At 38.7% G+C, this 26,011-nt stretch overlaps 1 protein-coding gene across 3 annotated transcripts in view; it reads right to left on the bottom strand.

Annotated features, from left to right (window-relative positions):
* The window catches only part of EVC (EvC ciliary complex subunit 1), a 50,690-nt gene that overhangs the window by 15,197 nt on the left and 9,482 nt on the right, over positions 1–26,011 (bottom strand). For 2 of the 3 annotated variants that reach the window (XM_050338381.1, XM_050338382.1), the window contains exons 6-12: positions 25,546–25,644; positions 24,191–24,328; positions 22,149–22,307; positions 21,353–21,569; positions 18,041–18,189; positions 15,169–15,267; positions 5,188–5,400 (exon numbers count right to left, since the gene is read on the bottom strand). In XM_050338381.1, coding sequence (XP_050194338.1) covers positions 5,188–5,400; positions 15,169–15,267; positions 18,041–18,189; positions 21,353–21,569; positions 22,149–22,307; positions 24,191–24,328; positions 25,546–25,644 — 1,074 coding nt within the window. The remainder of the gene's footprint in view (positions 1–5,187; positions 5,401–15,168; positions 15,268–18,040; positions 18,190–21,352; positions 21,570–22,148; positions 22,308–24,190; positions 24,329–25,545; positions 25,645–26,011) is intronic. The other variant, XM_050338383.1, reaches the window with a different exon arrangement.

Consider the following 26,011-nt stretch of genomic DNA (forward strand, 5'->3'; position numbering starts at 1 on the left):
CAGCGACACATCTAATTGATCTCCCTCCCTGCAGAAAACCTTACCATAACACATATTCCTGAGCAGGATGCCTGAGAGGGATGGACGGGCAGTCAACAACAAGTGACAGATGGGAAGAGTGCAGCTGAGCATGAGAAGCACAGCCCCAAAGTCTGTAAGGCACCAGAGACACACCAGGCTGCTCTTGGCAAGTGCCATGTAGCCAGACCCCAACTGATTTGAGTCTGGCTGAGCCTTAAAATCACAGAGCACGGCCGAGCACAGTGCCTTCTCTGACTGCATGCTGAAAGCGTCAAATTAAGGTCTATCAGGTCTCCAGGTATCATCATGACAGATGGCAAAGACTTGCTGGAAGTAATAACTATCAGTATTTCCCTTTAGCAGCTCTGTGGATATGGCTTCCTGGCGTTTCACACCTCTCTGCATATGCCTTGTAGGTTCATCACATTGTGTATTTTAATGTCTCTTTCAGTAGTTAGAAGAAGGGCTGAAAATGACATTTTACTTTCTAGAAGTACTTTCATTTCCAGTGAGAAACTGGCTGTGGGTCAGATGAGGTTTCCCACCATTTTTGGAGATCACATTATTCACTGAGGAGTTGCTCTTGAAGGGTCTGTCTGCACACTTGCTGGTAAACACCATGAGGGTGTATATCACCAAGGCACAGAAGACAGAAAATGATTTCTGAATTACAACTGGAATGGTAAATGATATAATATTGCAGACAAGAACTCGAAATTTAGCATCTCACCTGCTACCAGTATAGCCTATCCAAAAAGGTACTCTCAGAGTGATAACAAAGATAGGGATATAGTCATTCTTTACTTCTGTCTATGAAGAAACAGCCTAGTTTGTAGTGAAGAAAGTGTTTTTTAAAGGAAAAGAATGAGTCACCTTTTCCATTAAGAGTGCATTTGAAGCAATCTGTATGCAGAACTTATAAAATATCTCTTCACCTCACTCAGACCAACAGAAAGCTGACAATGCAGCAGAAATTCCCCCACTGCAGTTATTAAACTGAACAGTAGAAGTACATTAGTCATGTCAAGTAGTAAGAGAACGAAAGGAAAGGAGCGGGATTATTACACGTTTAAGATGGGCTGATAAATAAGGAAGATTGAGACCAAAGATTGAGACTAAACCAGGGTTTTGTCTCAAAAAGGCCATTAGGAAGATGATCAAGATAGGAAGAATCAGGTGGGAATAAACAGAATATTATATGTTTTATTGGAGGCAACACTTCAGCAGCTCACTGGGATGGGCTGGCAAGGCTGGGTATTTTCTACCTCCAAAATACACAAAGAACTCACACAGACAGGCAGAAATGCAACAGCAAAGATTCTCTGGGAATGTTAATTTGAGGCATATGACTGAAAAACAGCAAACCAGAGGCAACTTCTTCATCAAGCCAGGTGGCAGGGTCAGGCTTTGTGCTTGCATTGATCTTCCAATGCTGGGTTAAGTCACCAAGCACCTCTCCAACCTTTCCTCTTCTTGGGAACAACCTTACTTTGGTCAGAGATGAGTCTTGTATAGAGGGGAGAAACTCAGGTTGCTGTACAGACTTAGTGGCTGGAACAGAGCTCAGGTTCTCCCAATCTATATTTAACAAGTAAAAGCAGTAACAAAAGTATGGTAAACAGGGGAGTAAAGCTCCAAGGAATGTCTGGCTCCTTGAAGTGTTGTTCCAATCACTATGAAAAAATGAGTATAAACCAAAAAGGAAGTGATAAAATGCACACCACGTTAAAACTGGTAAGCAGATGCTGATTTAGTTTTCAGAGCATCAGTGATGTGGGAATGGACAGAAATCCCATCCTGTTCTTCTTCTGTAAGCTTCCAAGCGTTTTGCTTCCTGGTCACAAGTCTATTACAAGAACTTCTGAAGCACTGCTAATGTTAAGTATTACTCTCTGGCAATAAGGGCGAGGAATATGCCTCTCATCTCTGTTTTGACATCTTTAGCATAGATTATTCAGGAAATAGAAGATAAGGGATTTCTCCCTACCAGCCTCTAGGTGGGGTGCAATGCCCACTGACTGCCAAGCCAGTCCGTCAGCCTGGTGCAGCAGCTGCACCCCAAAACCCCTGCCCAGGCAGGAGAGCTCGTCTACAGAAATCATGAGTTAGGGACTATGTGGGAAAATGCTCAAAATTTATTTTCATTAGTCATTTGTTGCCAATAGCCTCGCTCACATCCTCCAGCACATAAGACGAAGTCATATATGAAACTGATTTTTGCTTTTCAATTGTAAAAGAGACTCTGTTCCCTGTAAGGACATCATATGTATAAATGCTAGGAATGCTGATCTAAAAACAAACGAAAAAAAAAAGTGGTTCAGGTAAAAGGGAAAAATCTCTTTCTGAGCCACCCTGAAAAGCACATACAAATACCCTGATGAAAAAGTCTTCTGGTATTGACTTCCCAAGCCTGTAAAGCAGGTGGCTGTGTAACTCTTAGCACAGTACATTTATCACAAGGCAAATGAAAGACATATCTCCAGATAGAAAATGCCTGATAAATTAAATGACTGTTGATTTATGGATCTTCTGTCATGGTGAGCACTGTAGCATCTATGGGATCTCTTAAATGACATGATCACCTGCCATAAGGTCTCTCTTCTCCTTAATGTGGAAACCAGGTGTTCCTTTTTGTAGGACACAAGTGTCAGCTTATTGCTTAAATGCTCATGCTGCTTTGTTTATACTAGGAACGGGCCAAGAAATGCACCTTGCATTTGAACATAACAGAATGGCTTGTGTGATGTTTTTAGCACTCATTTATACAGGAAAAGTTGCCAGCCTAGGTTTGGTGGAATAGCTCTCTCCCTGCATACTCTCTTTGGAGATACAGCAGATTTTTTTCCAGTTTAGTTCAAATCCTTTCCAAAAAGCCACATGCATTAAGTTAAAAAAGCTCCTTAAGCTCAAGCATAGAATATTGTCTTGAGGAATCACACAGTTTCCCACTAGGAGAAACTCTTATCTCTTCTTGGAATTTATCTCACAGGATCGCTTGTCCTTAGGACAGCTCTGTCTGCTGCTCACGAAATTTTTATATTGAATAAAGCCCAACTGCAGTGCTGGTGAGTCAGAGACCAGTATGAAAGCTCTGTCATTGCTAAGTTAATTCCTCCATAGCTCTATAGTAATTACTGTTAATGATGTAAGCAAACCCTTTTTTTTTCTTTTTCAGCTAGGAAGTCATCTGCTTTATATTATGAATGCTATGGTACATTGAAAGTGATGGGATGTCAACTTTCTAATTTAAATAACCTATGCTTGGGCATGACCAGAACATCTGAATTCACATATAATGAATCCATCCTACACTGCTGCCTAAAGAGCAATTATCTAGCAGCTGAGTGCTGGAGATGAACTAATCCTGTTAATCCTTTGAGAGAAATTCCCAGTCTGTGGTTTCTCCACTCAACAATGTGCCCAATGATAGCAACAGAGGAATGTACAAACAGCATTTTTGGCACAAAATGTCAGATTTGAGATCCTCCCCTCAGTGTCCTATTTGTTGAACGCATCCTCTCTGGCCCTGAACAATGGCTGAGGTTCGATGGAAGGACCACAGCAGAGGTGCCCTAACACGTACCCTGACTTATGAAACACCAGAACCTCCTATTCTCTTGTGTTTTTTAATGACAGCAAATACCACAACAGTGCTTTGGGTTCTGTGCATTATGAGATGTGCTTGTAGTTCACCCACTAGTTCAGGTTGTTCAGGTCATGCACATACAGGGACAGGCAATTTGTGAACCCTTGATGAAAATGAACAGCAACCTAGAGGTTTAAACTTGATAAATCAGGTATTCAATCTAATCCTCGATAAAAAGGGGCAAAATTAAAAAAAAAAAAGTTCAAGTCAGACATTGTTCCATTATTCACTGAAGGTACAGGTATGCCAAATTCAAACAATAAATGCCAGCCAGCCGTCCCAGAAAACACAAATTCCCATCCTTAATTAAGCATGTGAGCAGACTCACTGGCATCAGTGGCTGGTCTGAAGCACATTTTAGTTTAGTTTGCTAGATAGCCCTGTGACACTGAAACAAGAAAACAAAATTTTTCAGAAGAGGTGAGTTACAATAGGGTAAATACAAAAAGATCAGGGAGGTGAATCTTGCATAACTCCAGATTAAGGAAAATACAGAAGAAAAAAAGATGATGTCAAAGAATTTCCAATGAATAATTTTACTTTTGTATTTCCAAGGGTGTTCTAAAACCACTGGTCAGCAAACAACTCCACCAGATTTATTAGGAAGCCCACAGTTTCCTGAATCAGTGTTTTATGGCAGAACCCCAAATACAAGTGGGTGAAGAAGTTAAACACCTTACAGCATTCTGTAACAATTAGGGGCTCTCTGAGTACCACATTAGTCATGTACTGGATTGTCCAGGCACTTTGGAGACAGGGTAAGGGAAAGTATGATTTTGCCAGTACTAACGAAATCTGCCAATCTTTTGGTTAAGAAGCTCCAATTACTGTAAACATTGCAGCACACACTTAACATTTAGGAAGAGACACAGCTTTAAATAGAGAAGGTCTTTCTCTGACCAGGCTGTGTTAGAAGGAGTGTTGATGAGACATAACGTTGCATGAATAACCAGAAGGTATAACTGAATTACAGCCTAAAGCTGAAGATACCTCCCTCTGCATTTACTCTTGTTGCTTTTCTCCTCTGGTGTCAATGCCCCCTATGCTGGGCAGAAACAGTGCAGGAAAGCTGGATGTCTGTTTCTCCACCTTCGTAGAATAAAGAGTAAGTTTTATATTGTGTGTATCAGATGTTTCTATTTATCATAGTATTATTCCATAAAAATTAGTAAGAAACTTTTATCATTGCAAGGACTCCTTCCCTGTAAACTATATTCATATGTATCTTCTCCAAACAGACCTGATGAAGGTTGTTTTGAACTGTTTCTGTATATGCTCAAGAGTTGAGTACATCAGACAGAAGCCTTGCCAAAAAATGTTTATGTGCGGACAAAGCTGTCAAACACTGTGGACAGATGTTCAGTAATTACTCTCTGACTCCTCTATGCAAGTCTACATGCACAGCATACATATTCAGTCCATGTTGCAGGTAAAACTGCATTTTGGTAAGCATTTTGATAATTTTTTTCCATATCCCGTTTTTTAGACTCTGAGGTCCCAAAACATAACATGGATCTTACTTCTTTTTCTTGCAACAGCTGTTCCTGGAAAAGCTTCCAGCGTTTCTGGCGGTGGGTTTCCCATTTCTCCATCTGAGGGACCAAATTCTCCTGCCATTCCTCTTTCAGAAGCTCACATTCCCTTACAGAGAGGCCGGTCACCATTGGTAGGGTCTGAAGAAACAGCTCAGTCACCAACTCAGCTAAAGCATGGGAAGCTTTAGAGTACAGCTCCTAACAGAGAGACAAAGATGGACAGAGACACAGGTGACAAAGTGAACTCTCAGACCTTTGGAGCTGTTTCAGCATGTCTCCATGATGCCAGTGAGGGAACCATGTGAATGCACTGAGCCAGTGACTGACCCCCAGAGCTAAAATCCACTAAGGCCACTTGAGTCAAAAGACCAGGCTTTGTACATGAAGCAACTTAAAATGTTGTGGTTCAAGGCACACAAGGCATTTAAAATGCAGCAGTGGAAAGAGCACATGAGACCCTGAATCCTAACTGCGGATCACATGCAACTGCAGTATAAAGAATATCTTGTTTTACTGGCTATGGTGATGTGTTATAAAAATGCTTATTTTGAAAGCTGCTGTGGAAACAGTCCAGTGTAGCACAGAACCTCATAGACACAATTTCACAGTGCTGATAGGAAATGAAGAAAGGAAGAGTAAAAAGGAACAGTATGGCTTTTAGTTAGGCAAAACCAACAATACACCATGTCAACAGTTGGTACTTCAAAATATGACACTATTCAACACCTGAAGAATAGAATTTTTCAAATTCATCCTGATTCAGAACAGTTTCAAGCCTAGGAAAACATTTTCTGGTGGTTTTAATAAACCTAGTCCCATATGAGCAATTTTCAATGGCTGAGGCTGCTTCACTTACAAGAAGTGTTTGGGAGATTTAGTCAGATCCTAGCTAAAAACTCTGTTCTAATTTCACTGTCAAAAACACAGTGGTGATAAGAGCTGTGTTGGCAAACTTGCTAGAATTTAATTCCTGGAGAGAAGGAGTAGGGGCAGCTAGCTTTCTGCAGCTGAAAAGAGAAAACAAAAACATTTTGGAAAGGTCACATGGATACTGCAGTACTTCAGCAGTATGAAGAGCTATTTTTGTGTGAGATCCACATGATCTTACCAGTCCAAAAATCTTTATTGCCTGTCTGGGCTTGTTTTCATTGTAATCAGCATTAACTCTCCTGAAAACACTTAGATTTCTTTCTTTTCTTTAAAACGTAGATAATATTTTTAAAACTCCTTTAGGCATTTCTGTTACAAGTCATCTTCTAGCTGTTGCCTTCCTTTAAATACAGCCTTAATTACAATTAATTAGGTGATCAAAATCTAGAACCTCTCAGTAGAAACACAGATATCAAATATGATTGTCTGCAGCTCATAGACATGAAAACTCCAGTGGACTTGGCTTTTTTGTGGGGGATAAACTGCTGTAATGTACTATTGTGTAAGAGCACATTCCAACTGCTAGATGTTGAGTTATAAATTAGAAAATAATACTAAAAAGAAATACAAAAAAACCCCACCAAAAACCCAAAAGAGGATGTTGAATTGCAGAGTCAAGAATGCAGAAATAAAGAAAGACTAGAACTTGAGTTGCATGTGAAATATAGTTCTGTGCCCCTACGATGATAGATTTGGGGCTCGTGTACTGTTTCTACTGTTCTATTGATTTGATAAAAATATTTTGTATTTCTCATTTATTGTAAAATATACAAGCTGTGCACTGAATACTAAATTATTATTTTCCTCCTATGATCCCTCTAGGATGCTAATCACCATATTAATTAGCTGTTTCACAAACAATAAATAGCTTAACAGCTCCCTGCTGTAACTTCTTCTTATGGATAATATTGTGGCACGATACTATAAAACGTGTTCACTACACCTCTGAGATGAGTTGTCTTGATCCTTTCCACTCTCTCACCTGTTTAAAGCAGGCAGGAATTTCAGAATCCAGCTTCCACTGGCTTTCTTCAACCTTAAATTGTTCTGAATTCTTGCAAAATGGGCTATGGCTTTCTGAAAGTGGCCATTGGGCATAAGTATGAGAATTAGCAGTTGAAGACTCAACAATCAGATACCTGATTTCTGGTAACATCTCTCTCATTTTTAGTGATTGCTCACAATCTGGACATGACAGTATCACTGGCACAGCATTTGCTACACAAGTGTATCCTATGCTGAAGGACTGATCTCCCCTACTCCTTAATTTTTATAGTTACCAGTCCCTGTTACAACTAAAGGCAGAATTTATAGCACCCTAATCATCTGTGTAGTTGTGGGCTTGGCTTAGCTTGGCAAAACTAATGCAAAATGGTTTGCCTGAATTTTCTCTTCCACTGCTATTTATTTTAGAATTCAAGACTCCAAGTTCTCAGATTTAACATTAGCTCAAAGATCCTATGTTTCTAATCTTCGTATCCCGTACAACATGTAAAGAAAAATTGCTCTATCTCAGTAAACCATCTCTTCTCTGAGCTTCCAGCCTTTCAGGACAAGTTAATTCTCCTGCCTTTACTGGGTGTTCAGTGATATAAGGATTTATATTGAGTCTGAAATAGTTCATAAGCAGTCTAGAGGAGTCTGTGGCATTTCTATTGCAATCTCAAAAGATCTCAGGCAGGGTGTTAAGGAATTCTATTCTTAAACAATGACAGCTAAATCCCTTTGGAACACATTTAGCTGTAGAATTGATAGCTTTTCCCTGGCATCCTCACAGCTCTGTATTATTATTTACTAGGAAATATTTTGCACAGAACATAAAGATGGTTTTTTTTTACTTGTTGTTGTGCTATTTTGTTCTAAGATCCAGTGAACAGAGTTCTGTGTGTATTCTCTGCAGCTTCAAATTATACTGTATGCTTGCCTTTGGCACTACCACAGTGGGTACACAGTTACTCAGGAAAAATGTGACTAGGTCCTGTTCCCACAAAATTACTTATCTATATCACCTCATTAACGTGATGGGCCAAATCCTATGGACATCAGACCCCAGGCAGTCCTTGAATGCCAGACCCTAACAGCACAGAATGCTGTACCCACAGGCCATACCACAGGGAGGATACAATGGCCACACTGTTTAATGCAGCACTCGAAAAAACACAGTGGAACTGCCTTTTAAAAATTGGTAGGAAAAACACAAGTCTACATTTAGGAAGGACTGCAGATGTGATTGAATTCTACCCAAGCAACTCAAGCTAACAAAATAGTTCAAAACTATTTGTACTCCAAGGAATGTACTTGATCTCAAACAGCAATAAAGTCTGTCTGTGAGCAGGGATGGCACACTATGTATTATAAAAGTTATTTTCCACAGTAAAAAAAAGAAAACCATTACAAAATCCTATACTGCTTCCAGGATCTTATTTTTGGACTAGAACCCCATAAAAATATTTCTTACAAGCTTCCTGATACGCCATCTCTTGTTCTTAGGGCTTTGACTTAATGAAATTTATTCAAATTGATTTCACTAATAGAATAGCTGATTGCAATGAATGAATGAACCTGTTTGTAGTACCTGGCAGTCAACCTCAAAGCTTTTCAAAAAATCCCCAGAGAAATTCATCAAGCATAAAGAAATACCACAGGGTATGCGCAGAAACAAAATGGGCTCAGATTAAAATGCTGAGTGCATCTGAATTTCAAACAAGGCAATAAATATATGATTTTGTCTAAAACCAGGGGAAATACCCAGCTTAGCAGATTTCACTCAAACACAAGAAACAATATTAATGGTCCCCCTTCAAACCTAAATGATTAAAAAGTTCCTAAATGTAGATGAGAATAAAGTGAATAGTGAAATTTTGAAGCAGGAAAATGCATTTAGAAAGGCTGGTTGTAGTTTATTTTACATGCCAGCCAGTAAGTAGTATGTATTATCTCAAAGAGGCAACTGCACAGCTAATTGCTAACTTGTGGCACAAAATCATTTCATTAAAGGACTTAAAATATCTGATCAAAGCTGTAGAACACTCTTGCATGTGATTCCAGAAGCTCAGTGGATAGGACACTTGTTTAGGAGGTAAGAGACTCATCTGTCAACCCATATTGTATCTTCCTAATGACAGAGATTCAACACTCAGACCATGCATCCCATAAATACACCAAAAATTCTTGGACATTGGACACACATACCATTGGCCACTATAAGATGTATTACATACATTCAGAAGATACACTCACAATAAATGGGAAAAAGCTGATTGTATGTACTCCTTTATTCCACATGAAGACTTCTGGAATGCCAATTGGAGAATGAAAACACTACCCTGCTTTTAAGCATCCTAACATTATTAAAACACAAGGACACTGAAAGTCATCCTTAGCACAAGGTAATAAAAAAGCCCCACTGCTTGATTTCCATGCATTTAAAATGGAGGTTTATTGAAATTTCAGTCATTGAAATTATGCCCCCTTACTGGTCCTTGATTTCTTCAGGAGGCAATTTCAACCTTCTCTTTTTGTTCTCCCTTTTTACAAACGTGCCTTTGTAGATAAGGTTATGCCCTTTACTAGATCTAACTATTAGCAAAATGTGAATCCATACAGAGGTAAAATAAATTTTCTTATATAGTAAGGCAAGAAGAAAACTTTAGAATGAAGGCTACCCCTATCAGACGTCTTATAACAGCTTTGGCTGAAAGACCAGACAAAATTTAATAGTGCCCAAACCCAGAGCTAGAATGAGTTTGCATGGTAAGTGTTCACAAATTTAACCTATCAGATGATGTTGTCTTTCAGCCCTTTTGGGTTAGTCATGGGGCTTAAAAACTTCAAAAGTGAGTTGGAGGTGTCTTGATAGGGACTTCCACCTGTAACAAACTCTAGGTGATTCACCTTGAAAAGGTGCTAGCTCTAGGTACCCAAAAATGCAGTCCACTCCATGAAAAGGATCCCTAACCACATCTCATGTTAATGAAATTAAATACGGAAAGTAATGAAAGGGTCTCTGAGAATCTGTACTTTTTATTTGGTCAAAAATATTTTTCACCCTTTTATTAACAAAGGAAAAAATCAAATATTTTCTTCAACCTCACATTCATGTTTACCCCTTCATAGAATGTTTATTGCCTTGCCCATTGATAACTTAATAGCTTTTAAGCTAAATTCCTGTGCCTTTCATTCCTGTGCCAAGTCAAATGAAACAACATTCTGGTGAACTGCTATCAGCAAAGGGGAGTTACAAATGACAATAAATTGTGGTTTTATGGGTTTGAAGCTAAGACTGAGGAAAAAGAACTATCTTACCATGCACTATGTAATTCCTAGCTGTTAATTGATTTCCTTTGTGCAGTCTGCATGTCTGTTTTCTTAATAATGAGCTGTTCCTTCAAAGTCATTCACCCACATTCCTCAACATGTACTTCAAAAATTAGTTATGGAGCCTGTGCTGAGACACAGACTATTCACCTGCAGTGCACTATTCCAATCCACTAGTGTGGCTGAAAAGTCCTATACTATCCTCCAAATATAACTCATTCATTCACTTCAGGCACCAGCAGACTCCATTGACCTTGTTTAAATCATTTTAATTGATTTATTCATGTGTACACAAAACAAACCTACTCAATTATTCTGTGCAAACACAGTCAGCTTCCAGATCATTGAATTTTTACATATTTATTCACCAATTTGGATAATTCTTTGATGCACTGTAGCAGTAAAGTCTTTCGTAGTGCTAGAGGGTTATATAAATCTATCTTGATGAACTCACAATCTGTTCAAAAGGGGAAAAAATATAAAAATTAAAAAGGCATAGAAATTTGAAAAGGGCTTATAAGAACATCATGAGAACAAGATTAGGATCTTCTTTCACAAAGGAGCGCCGCTTAGAGTTGACATCTTTTCTTCTGTCCTCAGGATATTCACTGGTTCCCTGTTCGGTCACATCGTGACCTTTTCCTTATATTTTAATATCACCTCCTGCATTGAGATCATCTTTCAACTTACTCATGAAACTAAGTCTGTTAGGCTAGCTGCCCTGCTTGCTTATGCCAGGACAAACCAAGGTAGCTGTGGAAATGTCAAGTTGTTCTAGCACACAGCTGACAGAGGAACTCTTCATCACATAAAAGCCTTTATAACATAGAAGATCTTGCCAGGTCCTTTTTCCTTGAAGAAAACCCCAGTACAATGGCCTTCAAATGTAGCAGTCAAGGACCATGAACTCAGGGTGATGACAAGGCACTTGGGCTTCTGTGCTAGGTTAAGTGAGTTTGTAAGGAGTGCAACCCTTGGGAATTTTGTACTGGCCATCTTCCTAGAGGATTTATTCTGCTCTGTCTACAGTGTAAGCTTTGATACCGTACTTAAATGTGGGTGGATGGTCTAGGAAGCTGATATAGAATGTTCCAAGACAATTGCTTTGAAAGCTGCTCTTAGCAGAAGGTATGCCTGAGAATGGGACCTCATTCTGTAAGACCTAACTTTAGCTCACTGGATATTACCCATCTCTCTAACACTGGTGCTGTTACAGTACATGAACTTACTGGATATTACTCAAAATGGTCATCTGTCTGGTTCAACACGACTGTTGTTTACTTGGATATTGGTGTTTATCTTATAAATTGCAATATTGATGGACAAAATTCTTGGCCACAGAAAAAACCCCCACCACACTAATTTCCCCTTTTGGTTTGGGTTCTGCTGCCATTCCTCTGAAAAGTGTGTTGTGATCTACTCCAGTTCTGGAGGTTTCCAACCAGAGTCAAGATGGCAATGGGTAAAGAAGCAAGAACTTATCTGGAACCAAAAATCCTGTGAGTACTGGACAATACTAGATTGTTCAGTCCAGAAGAAATATGTTGTTTCTTTAATCCTTGGCCAATAGAGAGTATGAGCTACTTGGAAGAGGGGGCATATAAGATGCTATTGCTAAATCCTGGTTATGGAGAAATTGGAATTGAGACAACATTTTGCTTCCCCTTCAATTTAGGTAATTAGCTCCTCCTAAGACCTCTCAGCTGTATTTCCCTTAAATGCAAGAGCTATTTGACTTCTGTGTGTAGGAAAGCATAAGTACTTTGTGCAATTTTCCAAGGCTAATTTTCATTTGCAACAAAATAAAAAATGGACTGCACTCTTTAATGTTTAATTACTTCTAGTCCTTTCCACTCTTACTGTGTTTACAAATGTATGAACGCATCTTTTTAAAATTTCTTAAGTCTATCTTTGCATGTCTTATGGACCACAGGCCTAGGAAAATTCATCCAAGTATCTGTGGAGTATGCCAGGGTGATTTCAGAGAGTTTCACTCAGTGTTTTCAGTAATATTGCTAAGCTTCCATTTCTACTGCAATGATAAAAAAGCAATACAACAGAGCATTACTAGTACTGATGAATTAGTCTTCTTGCTTTCTAACTTCAGAGATAAGGTGAACAACAGAATGTTTAACCAAATCTTTAATTTAACCCTTTCCTTGCTTGTGGTAGAACAGAAACGGCAGAGTCCAAGCCTTCCAAATGTGAGCAAGCCAAATGACTATCAGTTAAGATTCAGGGAGTGCAGACCTTCTGGAATGACAACACCGAGCTTTGCAGTGTTTGCAAAAATTGACCCAGGGCAAAACCACAACAGAGCCCAAACCAGCTGGTTCTACAAAGTCCTGGTTCAGACCCAATGGGGACATAGGTCTTGTAGCACAGAGCTGACTTTTGCCATGTAAGGCTTGCTTGTACCTGGATGGTTAGTCTAATGTCTGCTTGTTCAGGTCTTCCTGAGCTGCAGCCACACCACTGGACTGTGGAGTATCTCAAATCCCTGTCGCCTTCCCACAGGTATCTTGCCATCTCCAGTGGTAGCAGTACCTTCTCTTTAGCAGAAACCCAGAGCAAAAAAGTGAAGGGACAAAGTCCTGCTGCCCAGGGAAAGGCATCTGTTTGTCCAAGCTGCACCTCTGCTCTGAAAGTGTGGTGGAGCAGAGAGAAGTAAAGGCATTGTATTTGTGAGATGCACCTCCTTCCCTTAACAGCAAAACTACTTCTGTTTTTTATGCCCCAGGTAACAGAAAACAAGTGTAACTACTGCACTTTCCTCAGCTGTAGAAGTCAGAACAGTCCCATTTACCTAAAGTGGGGATACACTCATCTGTATTTTCTCTTCTTTCTAGCTTCCAAGGTATATTCAAAACCAGACTCCTCTCTTAAAATATTCTGTAGTAGTCTGTATTCAGGGCTAAGGGGAGAAATTGCAGTTGTTCATTAGGTTCAATATCACAGTAAAAATATTTTATTACAGGAAAAAAGGTGGAAATTAAGATTTGTGGACCCTCAGTCAACAGATGCCAGTTGGATCACAATACTTGCAGTTTTTCATGTCTGGCATTATTTGTTTGGGTGGTCTAGGGGGTAAAGGCGCCGCGCTATCACCGCGGAGACCCGGGTTCGATTCCCGGTCAGGGCCACTCCCGGGCTGGTGGGGCTCGTTAGCCCTTAAAGGCAACCCACCTACGTCCTAAGGACCTCGCTGCCACCGTCCAAGCTCGCTTGGCCCCGGCAGATGAACCTTAGGATTAAAGGGTGGGCTCAGTTCCGCGCACACTGTGTCTCACCTAAAAAATCCAATGCGCAGGCTGGAAGGTGGAAAGACCTTCCCCGGATCTTCGCTCGCGAAGACTGGCCATTATTATTATTAGTCAAAAGACAACAGTTTTAATATGAAATATAATGGTTTAGAGCTGGGTGAATTGGCAGAGTTCAAGTTTGTACAGTTCTCCTGGAAACATAGCAATTCTAGAAACACATAATTCACCCAAAGCAATTTAACAGGAAAAGTGGGAAAGAAAACTCAGCTAACATTGTTGAAAGGGATAGGATTTTCAAACTGATCTTACTGCCACTAAAGAGAATATACAATAAAGGAAAGCAACATAATTTCAAAAATGAGGTGGAACTGAGTGAAAAAAAAAAAAAAAGTTTGGTCTCCAGAGACTTCATGTGAATAGAGGAAGTGAAATGAATGGAGAAGTTAGTAACTCCGGACAATGAACTATGTGCAGCAATATCAGCATATGTGCCGACTTTTCTTATAGTAAATAGCTTTGTACAACTAATCTACTCTGATTCACTGGCATAGCCTTCCAAGAAAACTTTTCTTTTCTCTAAAGCATTAGTTTTTCTCAAATATTCTGTTGCTTGTACTATTACATAAAACAGTGGCAAAACTATTTGTTCTAAATACAGTGGCTTTAATTTTTTTATCAACTGAATTTGAAAAAGTGCATGTGGATGACTGCTAATTAAGACTACATGGGTATATTAACATTATGTGATAGGGACCACAAGTTTCCACAACATCCTGCTCTGGTCATAATTAATCATGACAAGGATCTTGTTGAGCTGAAAGTGATTAGTTCCAGCCTAATTAAAGGTCACTACTGACTACAGTTTTGGGCTTTGTCAGAGAGATCATGCTATCTTACTTTTTCATTACAGACAGAAAATAATTAAAGATGACGCAAAAGCATGAAGCGTCTACATATTTTCCAAATCAGTAGCAAAAAGAAGTGTAAGAAAATTAGTTACACCAAAGATCTGAACCTATTTTAGGGAACTATCTGCAGTAAAAAAAATTCTCTTAGAGGAAAAGAGATGAAAAGACTATTTTTGGAGATGTAGTGAAGTTTACTAAGAATAGTATCATCCTACCATGATACAGAAGAGAGAATTAAGCCACACAAATGAAGTCTCCCTCCTGATAGTAACACCAGATGCTGTATGCCCTCAACAATATTGTAGCCTTGTCAGCCACCTAGGCAACACATTTTGGCAGACCATGCAGGCATTTTCTGACTAATATGAGGTTAAGAAATATGCTAATGTGGAAGATTGTCCATCTTCAGATTTGCCAGCCTAGCCTCCTGGAGCTGCCATGATCTTTCCTGCAATTCCCCAATTATCCCCAAGGCTTGATACTGTAGGGGAGGTTAGAGGATCTTCAAAATTAATTTAACAAATGACATTTATCACCAGAAGTTGCACCTTGTAGAGATTGGCAACAGCCTCTGTGCTCTCGCAGTCATCCTCCTCCTCCAGTTCCCACTGTGCTTCCTGATGTTTCTCTATCAGCTCGTGGTAAGCCTAAAAGAAACATAATAGCTATATTTAAATGTCTGAAAAGGTTTGGATAGCTTCTTGTGATCCTCCCCTTTCCTTCCTTGACACCCTTTCCACGTACACTGCAACAGTAACTGGTTATCTGGAACAGAGACTCAGAGGGAAATGAAACTTGCCTTCCCACCTTAATTTGAGCATATCCAGTCTTCAGTATAAAACTCCTCAGCCTCAGCAATTTGGGGTTAAATAATATGGAACTATTACCGCAAAGCACATACAATTATCTGATTGGAAACCTGCTTTCCAGTGTATGAGAATCACATCATAGCCAGTACTATAAGGTGCAGAACAGCCATCAGATTCACCATCAGACACCAGATTTACAGCTGTATCACTGTACAGGACTTTTGCACCAGGGTTGGTCACCATGCCCCATGGTGGTTACTAAAAGGATGATCTATGACTTGGTCCTGACTCGGTCCTTGATCAGTTTTAAGAGGGGTGCAATTTTTTTCTTCAAGTGAGGATTGTGACTGTGGATGTGTTGGCAGGCCCATAGAAGACTGAATTTTACAGACAAAGACTACCTCAATCTATAGACTAACACGTAGTCATGTACATAAATATTTCATATTTTGATTTAAACTGCCAAGTGCTCTCTTACACTCACATGGTAAATATGGCTTTCTTCATTAGCTATATCAATAGAGCTCTTCTAAAAAGCACCAAAGTGCTCACAAAATCTTCGTGCACAGATCATTCTTGCAGAGGTAGACTTAAAAATTCACACTTCTCATGGAATTGCAGTTTACGACAGAATATGACAAGTTAACCGCTATAGCATGTATGTCCACTGTGGGTAGGCTGAGCCAGACTGGGTTACTGTAACTGGTACTTTATGGTTTGTGTGCTTCACTCGATCATTGCTGTATTCTCCCCCAGTAAAAGACAAAATTAAAATGCTTCTTTTACAGTGGAGACATAGATGAAGCAGAGCGGGACTCTAACCTTTACTGTATATCTCATTCTATCTTATAAAAAAATCAGAGCTTCAGTAACTAAATCATTACCACTCAATTTGTGGTAAATTTCAGAAGAAATGGATGTGAAGGAAGTTCATTGCAAAATCCACCTTCGTAATTGCCAACCACTTAAAATTCAGCAGAAAGGTCAGTTCTGCCAAGGCTGCTATCATGGTGGTGTGAGCCACTTGATGAGTTGGGGAGGGCGGAAGGTAGAGTTAAATCTCTGGGTTTATGGTCAGGCTTTGGGATCAACTCCTTCACTGCTGAGCTGGCTCTGAAAACACGAAATATGTTTAAAATAGCTCTTCAATTCTGAGGGGATAGGTCTCACAAAATAATTAATGGACAATTTAAGTCAAACCAATGGGAGCTGCAGGTATGTACAAATTTTTCTTATTCTTCAGAGTCTCTGCACTCAACATCCTGTCTATTCTAGGACAAAAGACTCTCCCACCATGGCAGCAGAAAGGCTTACATTTTTGACTTTTATAATTTGCACACAGGCATTTTATAATACTAAGACTCAACTATGTTCTGTCCTGCAGCATGAAGTGCAAATTGCCCCTTCCTGCTCAGCTTGTCATAAGCAGATTGTTATTCTACAGTTTAACTAAGTGTACTTGTTAGCTTTCTAAGGTTTTCAGAATACAGCATGTCACTGTAGGGAAAAGGTCTTAATACAAAATTTCTAAGCTTTGTTGAATGAACCTGGATGTGTCTGAGAGTTTCAAATGATGTGTACAAGGAAAATACATTCACAAGTGCTCAGTGGCTACAAAAATGTGTGCTAGAATTATTTGTCTCAAGTCATAAAAAGCCAAAGATATAAAAAGTGCTCTACTCTTTTTAAGTGCCTGAAACGTTTTGAAGTGAGGTATTGCCAGGCAGGTGTGCATACAAAAACAGTAACTGCATTATCCAATCCATACAATATAATTAAAGAACTTAGCCCTGCAGTACAAAATTGCAGTGTTAAGGTCAATAATTTTTGAGTTTGTTACAGTTGGAATCTGGGTCTTCTCATACAGTAATTTTATCTAAGTTATTAAATTTCACCAATATTTTAGTGCTTCTGGATGTAAGCACTTTCACCTTAAATTATTTCTTTCCATGAAAATTTAGGATTGATTTTTTTCTTTAATTCTTAATAGCTTGGGTCTGCACTTCTCAGCAGTTACAGGAGTTTTGCATTCTCAGCATTTATAGCTAAGAACTCTGATTTTGTATATTCATTCTGAACAATAACAATAGAACTCTATAGAAAATACAACCAAGAAAACATTACACTGGCCACTGTACACCATATTAAATTATCAATCCTCCAAGGTATCTTGCCAGAGATCATAATGAGTTTTCCTCTACTTCTGTGAAATTTGATAGCCTTTTGAGGCTCGGTAATCTCACTCATAGAAAAGCAATTAGATCAATGCAGACTATTTTCTTCTGTAATGCAGGCCAGATACTTTCCTGCAGAGATTTTCTGTACTGTAGCAAAAATATAGTATCTAAGTAAAAGATGTTTTCTAAAAAACATGCAATCTTGCATTAACCCCCTTGGCATTCTCTTCCAATGCAACAAGACCAACACTGGAGGAAAAGTCTCTAGGCAAGCAAGCCTAGGCAACAGGGGTTCTGACCCTGTCCACCTGGGCTACTGCACACGATTCTCATGAAGACTCAAAATTCCCAATTTTATGGAACTGAGAGAAATTTGCAATATAATTGGCCTTAAAGATTAATGGAACAGTGAAAATAAGCTTTTACTTCCTCACCTTGAGAAAATTATGAACATCTTCATTAAGAAACGTTTTCCTAAGGAGACTCTCTTGTTCAGCTTCCTGTCTGTGTTTAAACTCTTCCTTCTTCTTTGCACGGCACTCCAGCCGTTTCAAGATCAGGTCTTTACTTTGCTGCGTACATTCTGGAACATAAACCGTGAACAATTATATACCACAACTCCACAGGGAGAAAGCAGCATCTGCTACTGTCACACAACATAAGCTCATGGAAATCTGTTAGTGAGTGAAATAGACATGTAATTACCCTGCAGGATTTGAAATTTGCTTCTTACCCTGATGGTCTTTTTAGATGCGAACTTTTAAGTCATTACACGGCACTTAAATCTATCAGGTTTTTGGATTGCTACCATCCTCCCTCTCACTGGTGCTGCTGCCTATGCTAAGGCAGTGTGTTAGTTCAAAGAAACAGATTCCCTCCTGCAGCACCCCAAATCTCCCCCCACTGCTTCAGGAAGGTCCAGAAGTGGCTCATTACTTATTTGCGGATATGCAAATGCTGCTGCAAGGACAGGGGCAGTAACATATGGTGGGGAGAAAAGGTCTAAAGCAGTGCTAGTTAAATTAGCTTGAACTGGCACGCAGCCATACTAGGCTTCCAAAGTGACTTATCCAAGAACCTGCAGCAAAAGTTGTCAAGGTCCCTCTATGAAATACTGAAATATTGAATACTCTGAAATATTTGGGACTAAATTCCTCCACCCTCCAACCCCCTTACAGCTCTAAGTGCTTTACATATTCATGGGTCTATCTGAACCCTGGGCTGCTGAGTGAAATTGGTGCTTTTGATGTTCTACCACTACTTCATGCCTCTTTGCTTGTCTACCTAAGAATAATTTTATTCATTTCCCCCACTTGCCCTGCCCCAGAGCAGTACTTCATTCCTGACACATGCAGCTAAAGGGAAACGCAAAAGAATAGTTACCTGTTCTGCTACCACATGAAGCTACTCTGAGAAATTATTTTGTGAGGAAATAAAGGAGCATAGGACTGCAGCACCAAGCATGTTACTTATTCTCCACGCTAACTTACTGTGCTTATCCACAGACTGTGGATGCACTGACAAAACACTTGAAAGGGCACTGAAAGTACAGGAAAGCCTGTGATAAAAATATCACCTGAAAGAAGGTAGCAATGTTTTATTTTTAAACACTACTTGATTCTTTACTACTTCCTGGTTTGTTTCATAGGAGTACAGTCTTGCAGTCTTTGTGCTCTGCTGAGAATTATAGGTACAGTATTTATGAGTTCATAAGAAAGGTCAACATAAGACTATTGGGAAAAATGCTGCACTTCAGATCATTTTTTTTCAAGCACATATCATTTCTATCTAAAACAAGGAGGCTGACAATGCCCTTCTGCACAGGATGTACTAACTATAATATACAGCTATATGTAACTATAAACATCTACTTTGCATAAAACCAAGGCCTTGACAGAGGTATTTTTTGCTTTGGAACAAGAGAAAATTGACAAAAAGGAGGAAAAACCACCCACAGATGTCTCCTTATGCTTACAGAATGTTAGTGGCTGAACCTATGCAAAGACTATGAAGTAGGCATAGCCAGTTTTAGAAGTAAACATCCATGAAATAAAATATATCACAATATATGTGAATTTGTGATTATCAGCAAACTGTTCTCATGGATAATTTATGTTTTCAAAGTGGAGTAAGTTTGTGGAGTGGAGTGGAGTAAGCATGGGAATTCCAATCACTTTGTATGATGAAATGACTGGCTCAGTAGATGAAGGAGAGCAGTGGATATTGGCCACCTTGACTTCAGTAAGGTTTTTGACGCAGTCTTTCATTAGATCCTCATATAGAAGAGAATGGGCAAGCAGACAGTGACATGGACTGAAAGCTTGGACAAAGTCCACCTGGAAGCCAGTGGTGTACCCCAGGGGTCAATACTGTGTCCAATCCTGCTCAATAGAGCTGACAAAGCTGAGAGAGCTAGGGCTATTCAGCCTGGGTAAGAGAAGGCCCAGGGGGGGAATCTTAGCATGTATATAAATATTTGGAGAGAGGGCGCAAAGAAGACAAAGACAGGCTCTTTTCTGTTATTCTCAAAGAAAGGACCAGGGGCAGTTGCCAGAAACTGAAACACAGAAGGTTCACTTTGAACATCAGGAAACACTTTTTAACAATGAAGGTGACTGAGCTCTGGAAAAGGTTGCCTAGATAGGTGGTAGAGTCTCCATCCTTGGAAATGGAAGCTGTCTAGACGTGGTCCTGGGCAATCAACTGTAGCTCACCCTGCTTGAGAAGATGGGGTGGACCACATGACTTCCAGATGTTCCTTCTAATCTCAACCACTCTGTGATGCTGTGAATTGCTGACTGTTAGATATGGCACAATTTATCGATAATAAGGCCAAAGTGAGCACTGCAGCAAGAACAGACTGCAACAAGACTTGCTCATTCTGACAATTCAGTTCACTGAACTCTAACCCTCATGTCGTTGTGCTACAACAATTTTCTTTAAATATGCCCACAAGTAGAAGAAATGGTTCTGGAAATTGTGTGAGAGTAAATGACTTCTCACTATTTTCCTTTTGTCTGAGCATTTACTATAATTTTCCGTGAGTGCTGATGGGAGGCACTGAGCCCTGATACAGCACCTCTCCAAAAAGCTGGGGATATGTTTCTCAATATGTTGGGCATTAGGTAACATGCAAAATGATACAAGGAAAACCTTGAATCAGTGGATCAGTCAACTTAGACTTTAAAATTATATTTTCAGATAGGCAATGTGAAGGGGTGTAAAAGGAAGAGAAAAAGACTTCATTTTTAAAGTATTTTAATATAATAAAAGAGAGATTCACATGAAGAACATAAGCCTTAAAATTATCTTTTTACAAGAGTGATAGCATATCTGCTTTGTGTATCTTTTGGCTCCACAGGTTAGCAGGAAATCATAGGACAGTGTCTTGTGTTAGCCAGTATCACCACCAATGTCAAGTGCATAAACAGTAAATGGAGAAATATCACAAATACTTGTTACAAGTGTGACTGTTCTTCAATATTCAAATTAATGAAATAAGGTACAGATTATGTGAACTGTAGATAAATTCATACTAGTACCTGGAACAAGACATACAAGGCTTAAAGCCAAAGTTCCCATTCCAAGAATACACCCCTCAGAATAAAAATGTTCTTGGTCAATTCATCAATACCTTTTTAAAACAGGGGTATAGAGATAAAGCCATAATTTTAAAAAATTTTAATACAATAATGAGAACTCGTACCCATATTTATTAAGTCATGAGCTCTGGTCTAAGTACTCACCATTACTGAAATGTGCCAGCTGTTCCCAGAAGGCTTTGTGCAGATCTGTTAGAAGTTCTTCCTTTTGTCGGACTGAAAGATTATTCTTTACAGTTAAATGGTCCAGAATATTTGATACAATAATTAATCTACCCTTGCACTCTTCTGGTATATAGGACTTAAGGGAATCGATCATTTTCACCATAAGCTCCCAGTTGAATAACCTTTCCTGAATGTCCTAAAACAAACATAAAGTCCTGTTTAGAAACCAAGAATGTGTCTTTGGTTGTGCTTTCCTTTCATTGAATTATTCATTCCCAAATCATGCAGCAAACGGCAGAGGCTTATCAAGACCATGTGAATAACAATCTTCAAGTACTTAAATATTTCTGAGTATCTTGATCAGTGAAGGATAGCAGTGGGTTTACTGCATGTTCACTTGCAAGAGCTAACCTAAAACTGTTGGTGTTTTTCATTATTTGTAGCTGTCAAGAAGACATTTAGTCAGTAAAAGACAAGTTTGCACAACAAACTTAAATACTCAAGGAGAAAACAGGGACAGAAGGGCAACATGGAAGTCTTGGACCTCTTTTCAAGGTACTATATGGCACAACAGTACAGGCCTTCATTTTGAAATAAGAGTGAGTCTTCATAAACTGCAACAGAAACTGAGCTTTTTGCCATAAAGCTCACAGAGACAACTGCAGTAAGCAGTCTATATCCTGAGGCAGGAATGACAGGCTCTGTACACTTACATCACTCCTTCTGTTCAGATTGACTAAATCTTTCTCAACTTTCATTTCTTTTTCTACTTTACCATTGTCCACAAATCTTGAGATTCACTTAACAAACTTTCTACTGCAATCATCTTCTCGGTCAGATCCATCATTATCTTTGTTGCTTTGGCACTTGAACATTTTGATTGGTCCAAAAAAGCCTGCTGGGCTTTGTCAGTCTGCTTCCAGAAAGCTTCCATCTGTGGAATATGAATCAAAAAAACCCCATGTTCCCTCATTAATTATCAGGTATTTCATTACAGCAAGGGACATATGAGTCTATGGAGATACAAGTCACTGAGACAACAGACAGCTTTCAGTATTATAGTGAACAATTTGCAAAGCAAAAGGGCTTGTTTACTATATGATAATACTCTTGGCGGTGAAATAAAACCAGTAGGTCAATCCTGACATTTTAAAATAACCTTTAATTTGTTGTTAGTTCTCCACATATTGCATTTATAAAACCCGTTATGTTTTTAGTATTAAAAACATGATTTATAAACTGCAGCTTTTCTTTTTCCTGGGAAGTTTATTTAGCTGTAAGAGCAGGCATTCCAGTCAAACATCATTTTTTACAAAAAAAAGGAAAACTGAAAACTGTTACTGTTTTTCACCATCAAAGCCTTTCATAGCCAGATGCTACATAAGTACTTGACTGACTACACTGGAATTAAGTACTTTTTGCAGTATCAGCAAAGTGTATCTATCAATTTTGATGGAATTGTATGGGTAATCTCTAGTTTTAGGCTCTGATCCCATAAACACTTATGATTCTGCACAACTGTGAATATTCTGTGGCATCCAACACAATTACTAGTACACATAAAGATAAGAAAATGCATCCATAACCAAAATTTTTATTAAATATCCATGAGTTTTGGACAAAAAATTGCCTGTGGCACCTGTGAGTATGGCAAAAAAACCCTTTACATTATCAAGGGAAGGCTGGCTTAGTTCAAGGTCCCAATCTGTACAAATCTGTGCAGAGAGAAATAATTTTCAATATGAATGAAAAGCATCTGCGGGCACAAGAGTGACAGAGCCACTGAAGGATGATTGCTGCTGGTGAATAAATGCCCTGTTGCTCAGCAAGGTTGCCAGTGATTTTTTATGTGATTAACTCTGGAGAACTCTAAACAATCAATTTTTCACAGAGTGAAGTTAAATTGCAAAAGAAACTTGACACAGATGTACCAAAAATACCAAGACATCCACTGTAAAGTGAAAGGCTTAGAGAATCAAAAGAAAGCTGAGAAAATTCACAGTGAAGCACTTCACCACCAGACATTAAAAATGTTAAATCCTGTAGGAAAAAGGCCCAAGGCTGAGATGATGGGCTGTTCAGTCCAGGGCTGAAGTGCTAGAGTCAATCAGAGCAGGCAGCTCACAGAGCCATCAGTCTGACTAGTCAGTCTCTCATTTTCATAAGCAGTCAATTTGCTCAAACCTCAAAACCAGGAAAGAATATCTTACAGATTACTCAGTTTAGCGGAAAATAATACACAAAATATTCTTAACCTCCAGTTTTCTAGGTTGAAACCTATTCCTACACAGTGAGTCTACTTTAGAGAAAAAAAAATCTTTACTTTGAAAATCAAATGCCTGCTATCAAATGGTATTTGTACATAAAACCCATGTAAATGTATTCTAATGTAGAAGGTTGCTAAGAAAAATGTTTTGCTAAAGTAAATGCACAAAATGTACTAAAACGCTGCCCTGTAATTGTTTTCTTAGTACTTCTTTCAACTGAAAAAAAGTTTATAATCTCTTATTACACTCTTCGTTATGGGGATTGATGAAAACAAGGTGCTAGGATAAGATTCTAAAAGTGAGGCTACACATATGCTTGAAACAAATCTTACCATCAGAAAAGCAACAGACATTTCTCAGCTATTAACCCATTGTGATAAAATGGCAGTGTTTTACAAAAAACATGAAAATGTGTTTTTCTGGAGCAATGTAAAAACGTTTTCAGTCCTCATACACTTATAAAATACTGTCAACAAAACCACTGCACTAAAGCAGTCCCCATCAAAAGAATAACATTAAAATAAAATCTTAGAAAAAAAAAAAAAGTTACATTATCTATCACGTGCTCAGAATATTCCCTTTCCTTCCTTTCTAAGTCTTCTAGAGTCTGGTACTCTGAATTATGCGCTCCTGACATCTCAGTGTTCTGGAGTCTCGAGTCAAGTTGTTTCTGTAATTCTTCAAAATCCTGGAGAAAATAAGCAAGTGATTTTTAAACAGAAAAACAGACATAACTTCTAAATTTGGGAGTGAATTTGTATGTCAGTTCTGGCTCATGGCTAAGGAAGCTGAACAAGAACATTCAGGAAGTTCTGTCTTCGCACCTTCTGTAGCGAGCAGGAAAATCTCCAGGTATACGGCAGCTCTGAACCACACTTACTACACATACATGTATTTCCACGAGTATGTAAGTACAATCAAGACTGCTGTCCATTTCCACTGAATCCAAGTTTTTGCACACTAATCTCACTGGATTTAAGGCAGAAGAGTGCTTTAAGGTAAAATGCATTCTGATACAAATTATGAGATACAACTACAGAGATTCCTCATAGTAATTCACAGATTGTGAGACTGTACAAAGTCAGTCAACAACTAGAGCTGATGAGCTGACAGACTAATGCCTAAATGTGAAACTACATCTATAGTAAGAAAAAAAAAATCAATACTGTAATTAGGCTGCTCACATATTCAAGACTTGGATTGACAGAGCACTGGATAACCTTACTTAAGGCCAAGCTTCCTACAGAAGGTTGGACCAGATAATCTGCAGATGTGCTTCTCAGTTCAGATTTTTCTATGACTCTAAACTGGAAAATGGAAAGTGGAAGCAGTAGCTTTCCTATTTTGTTTAGTTTTGTAACACTTTCTTTCCTTCTCATAACCTTAGAAATATTACTGTGACTCTCTGAAATGCAAATTGACTGACAGTGTATGTCTTCAGTTCAGAAGTGGCATATGGACTTTGATACAAGTATATGAAAGAAAAGAGGATATATTTTCCCTTGATGAAAGCCTTGAGATTCATTCTGGTACTTTATTTACTGCTATTTTATTATCAGTAATGATACATGAGACCAAACAAGGTCCTGGTAATTAGAAATTATTAAATCTGAGTGAATAAGGTTCTCAATGTTCTGTTTGCTTAAATGGATTAAACTACAAAATACTTTTATCCTTAACAGATTACACACATCACTGTCCTGAACACTTCATACAACAACAAAGAGGAAATGCATATAAGGTAATGGAGAAAACCAACTAACAAGGGAATTCCTTTGCATTTCTTCAGAAACGGATTACAAATAACACTGCTGTTTAAAAGGAGTGGGCGAGATAGCCTGCTGTGGTAATAAGATTAATTCTTATTTTCTGTGGTCTTAAATATTATCAAACAAACCCACTTACATTCTCCTGAATTAAAAGGATCTTCTTGAACAAATCATCAGTAATCTTCTTCTTACGATAAAAGTCTGTGAGGTATATTTTGAGAACCTGAATAAACATCTATTTAAAAGGAAGTAAACAAAACCCAAGTTAAGTGCCTGTTCAACATTGTAAGGACATCTTTGGGATAAAATTTGTTGATTTAAATCGATCAGGGAGATTATAGTGAATCATAAGTGAAATAACAGATACATCACCAGCAACTCTCCAGTACTTGCACTGTGAAAAATTCTTTGGTTTTGGCTTCAGTAAGATACTGGGAGATGGTGTTACATTCTAACAAAGACAAGGACATAATCTCCTACATCCTTGTAACCAAACTGACACATTTGAAACTGTTCTTGACTGAAGAAAATGCAGATCACTTAAAAGTAAAAACTCCATTTTTCTAAAGTTTAATGAACAACTAAACTGAAAGATAACAACT

The sequence above is a fragment of the Myiozetetes cayanensis genome, unplaced genomic scaffold (assembly GCF_022539395.1).
Source record: "Myiozetetes cayanensis isolate MyiCay16 unplaced genomic scaffold, myiCay2020 scf7, whole genome shotgun sequence".
In the NCBI taxonomy this organism is placed as follows: Eukaryota; Metazoa; Chordata; class Aves; order Passeriformes; family Tyrannidae; genus Myiozetetes; species Myiozetetes cayanensis.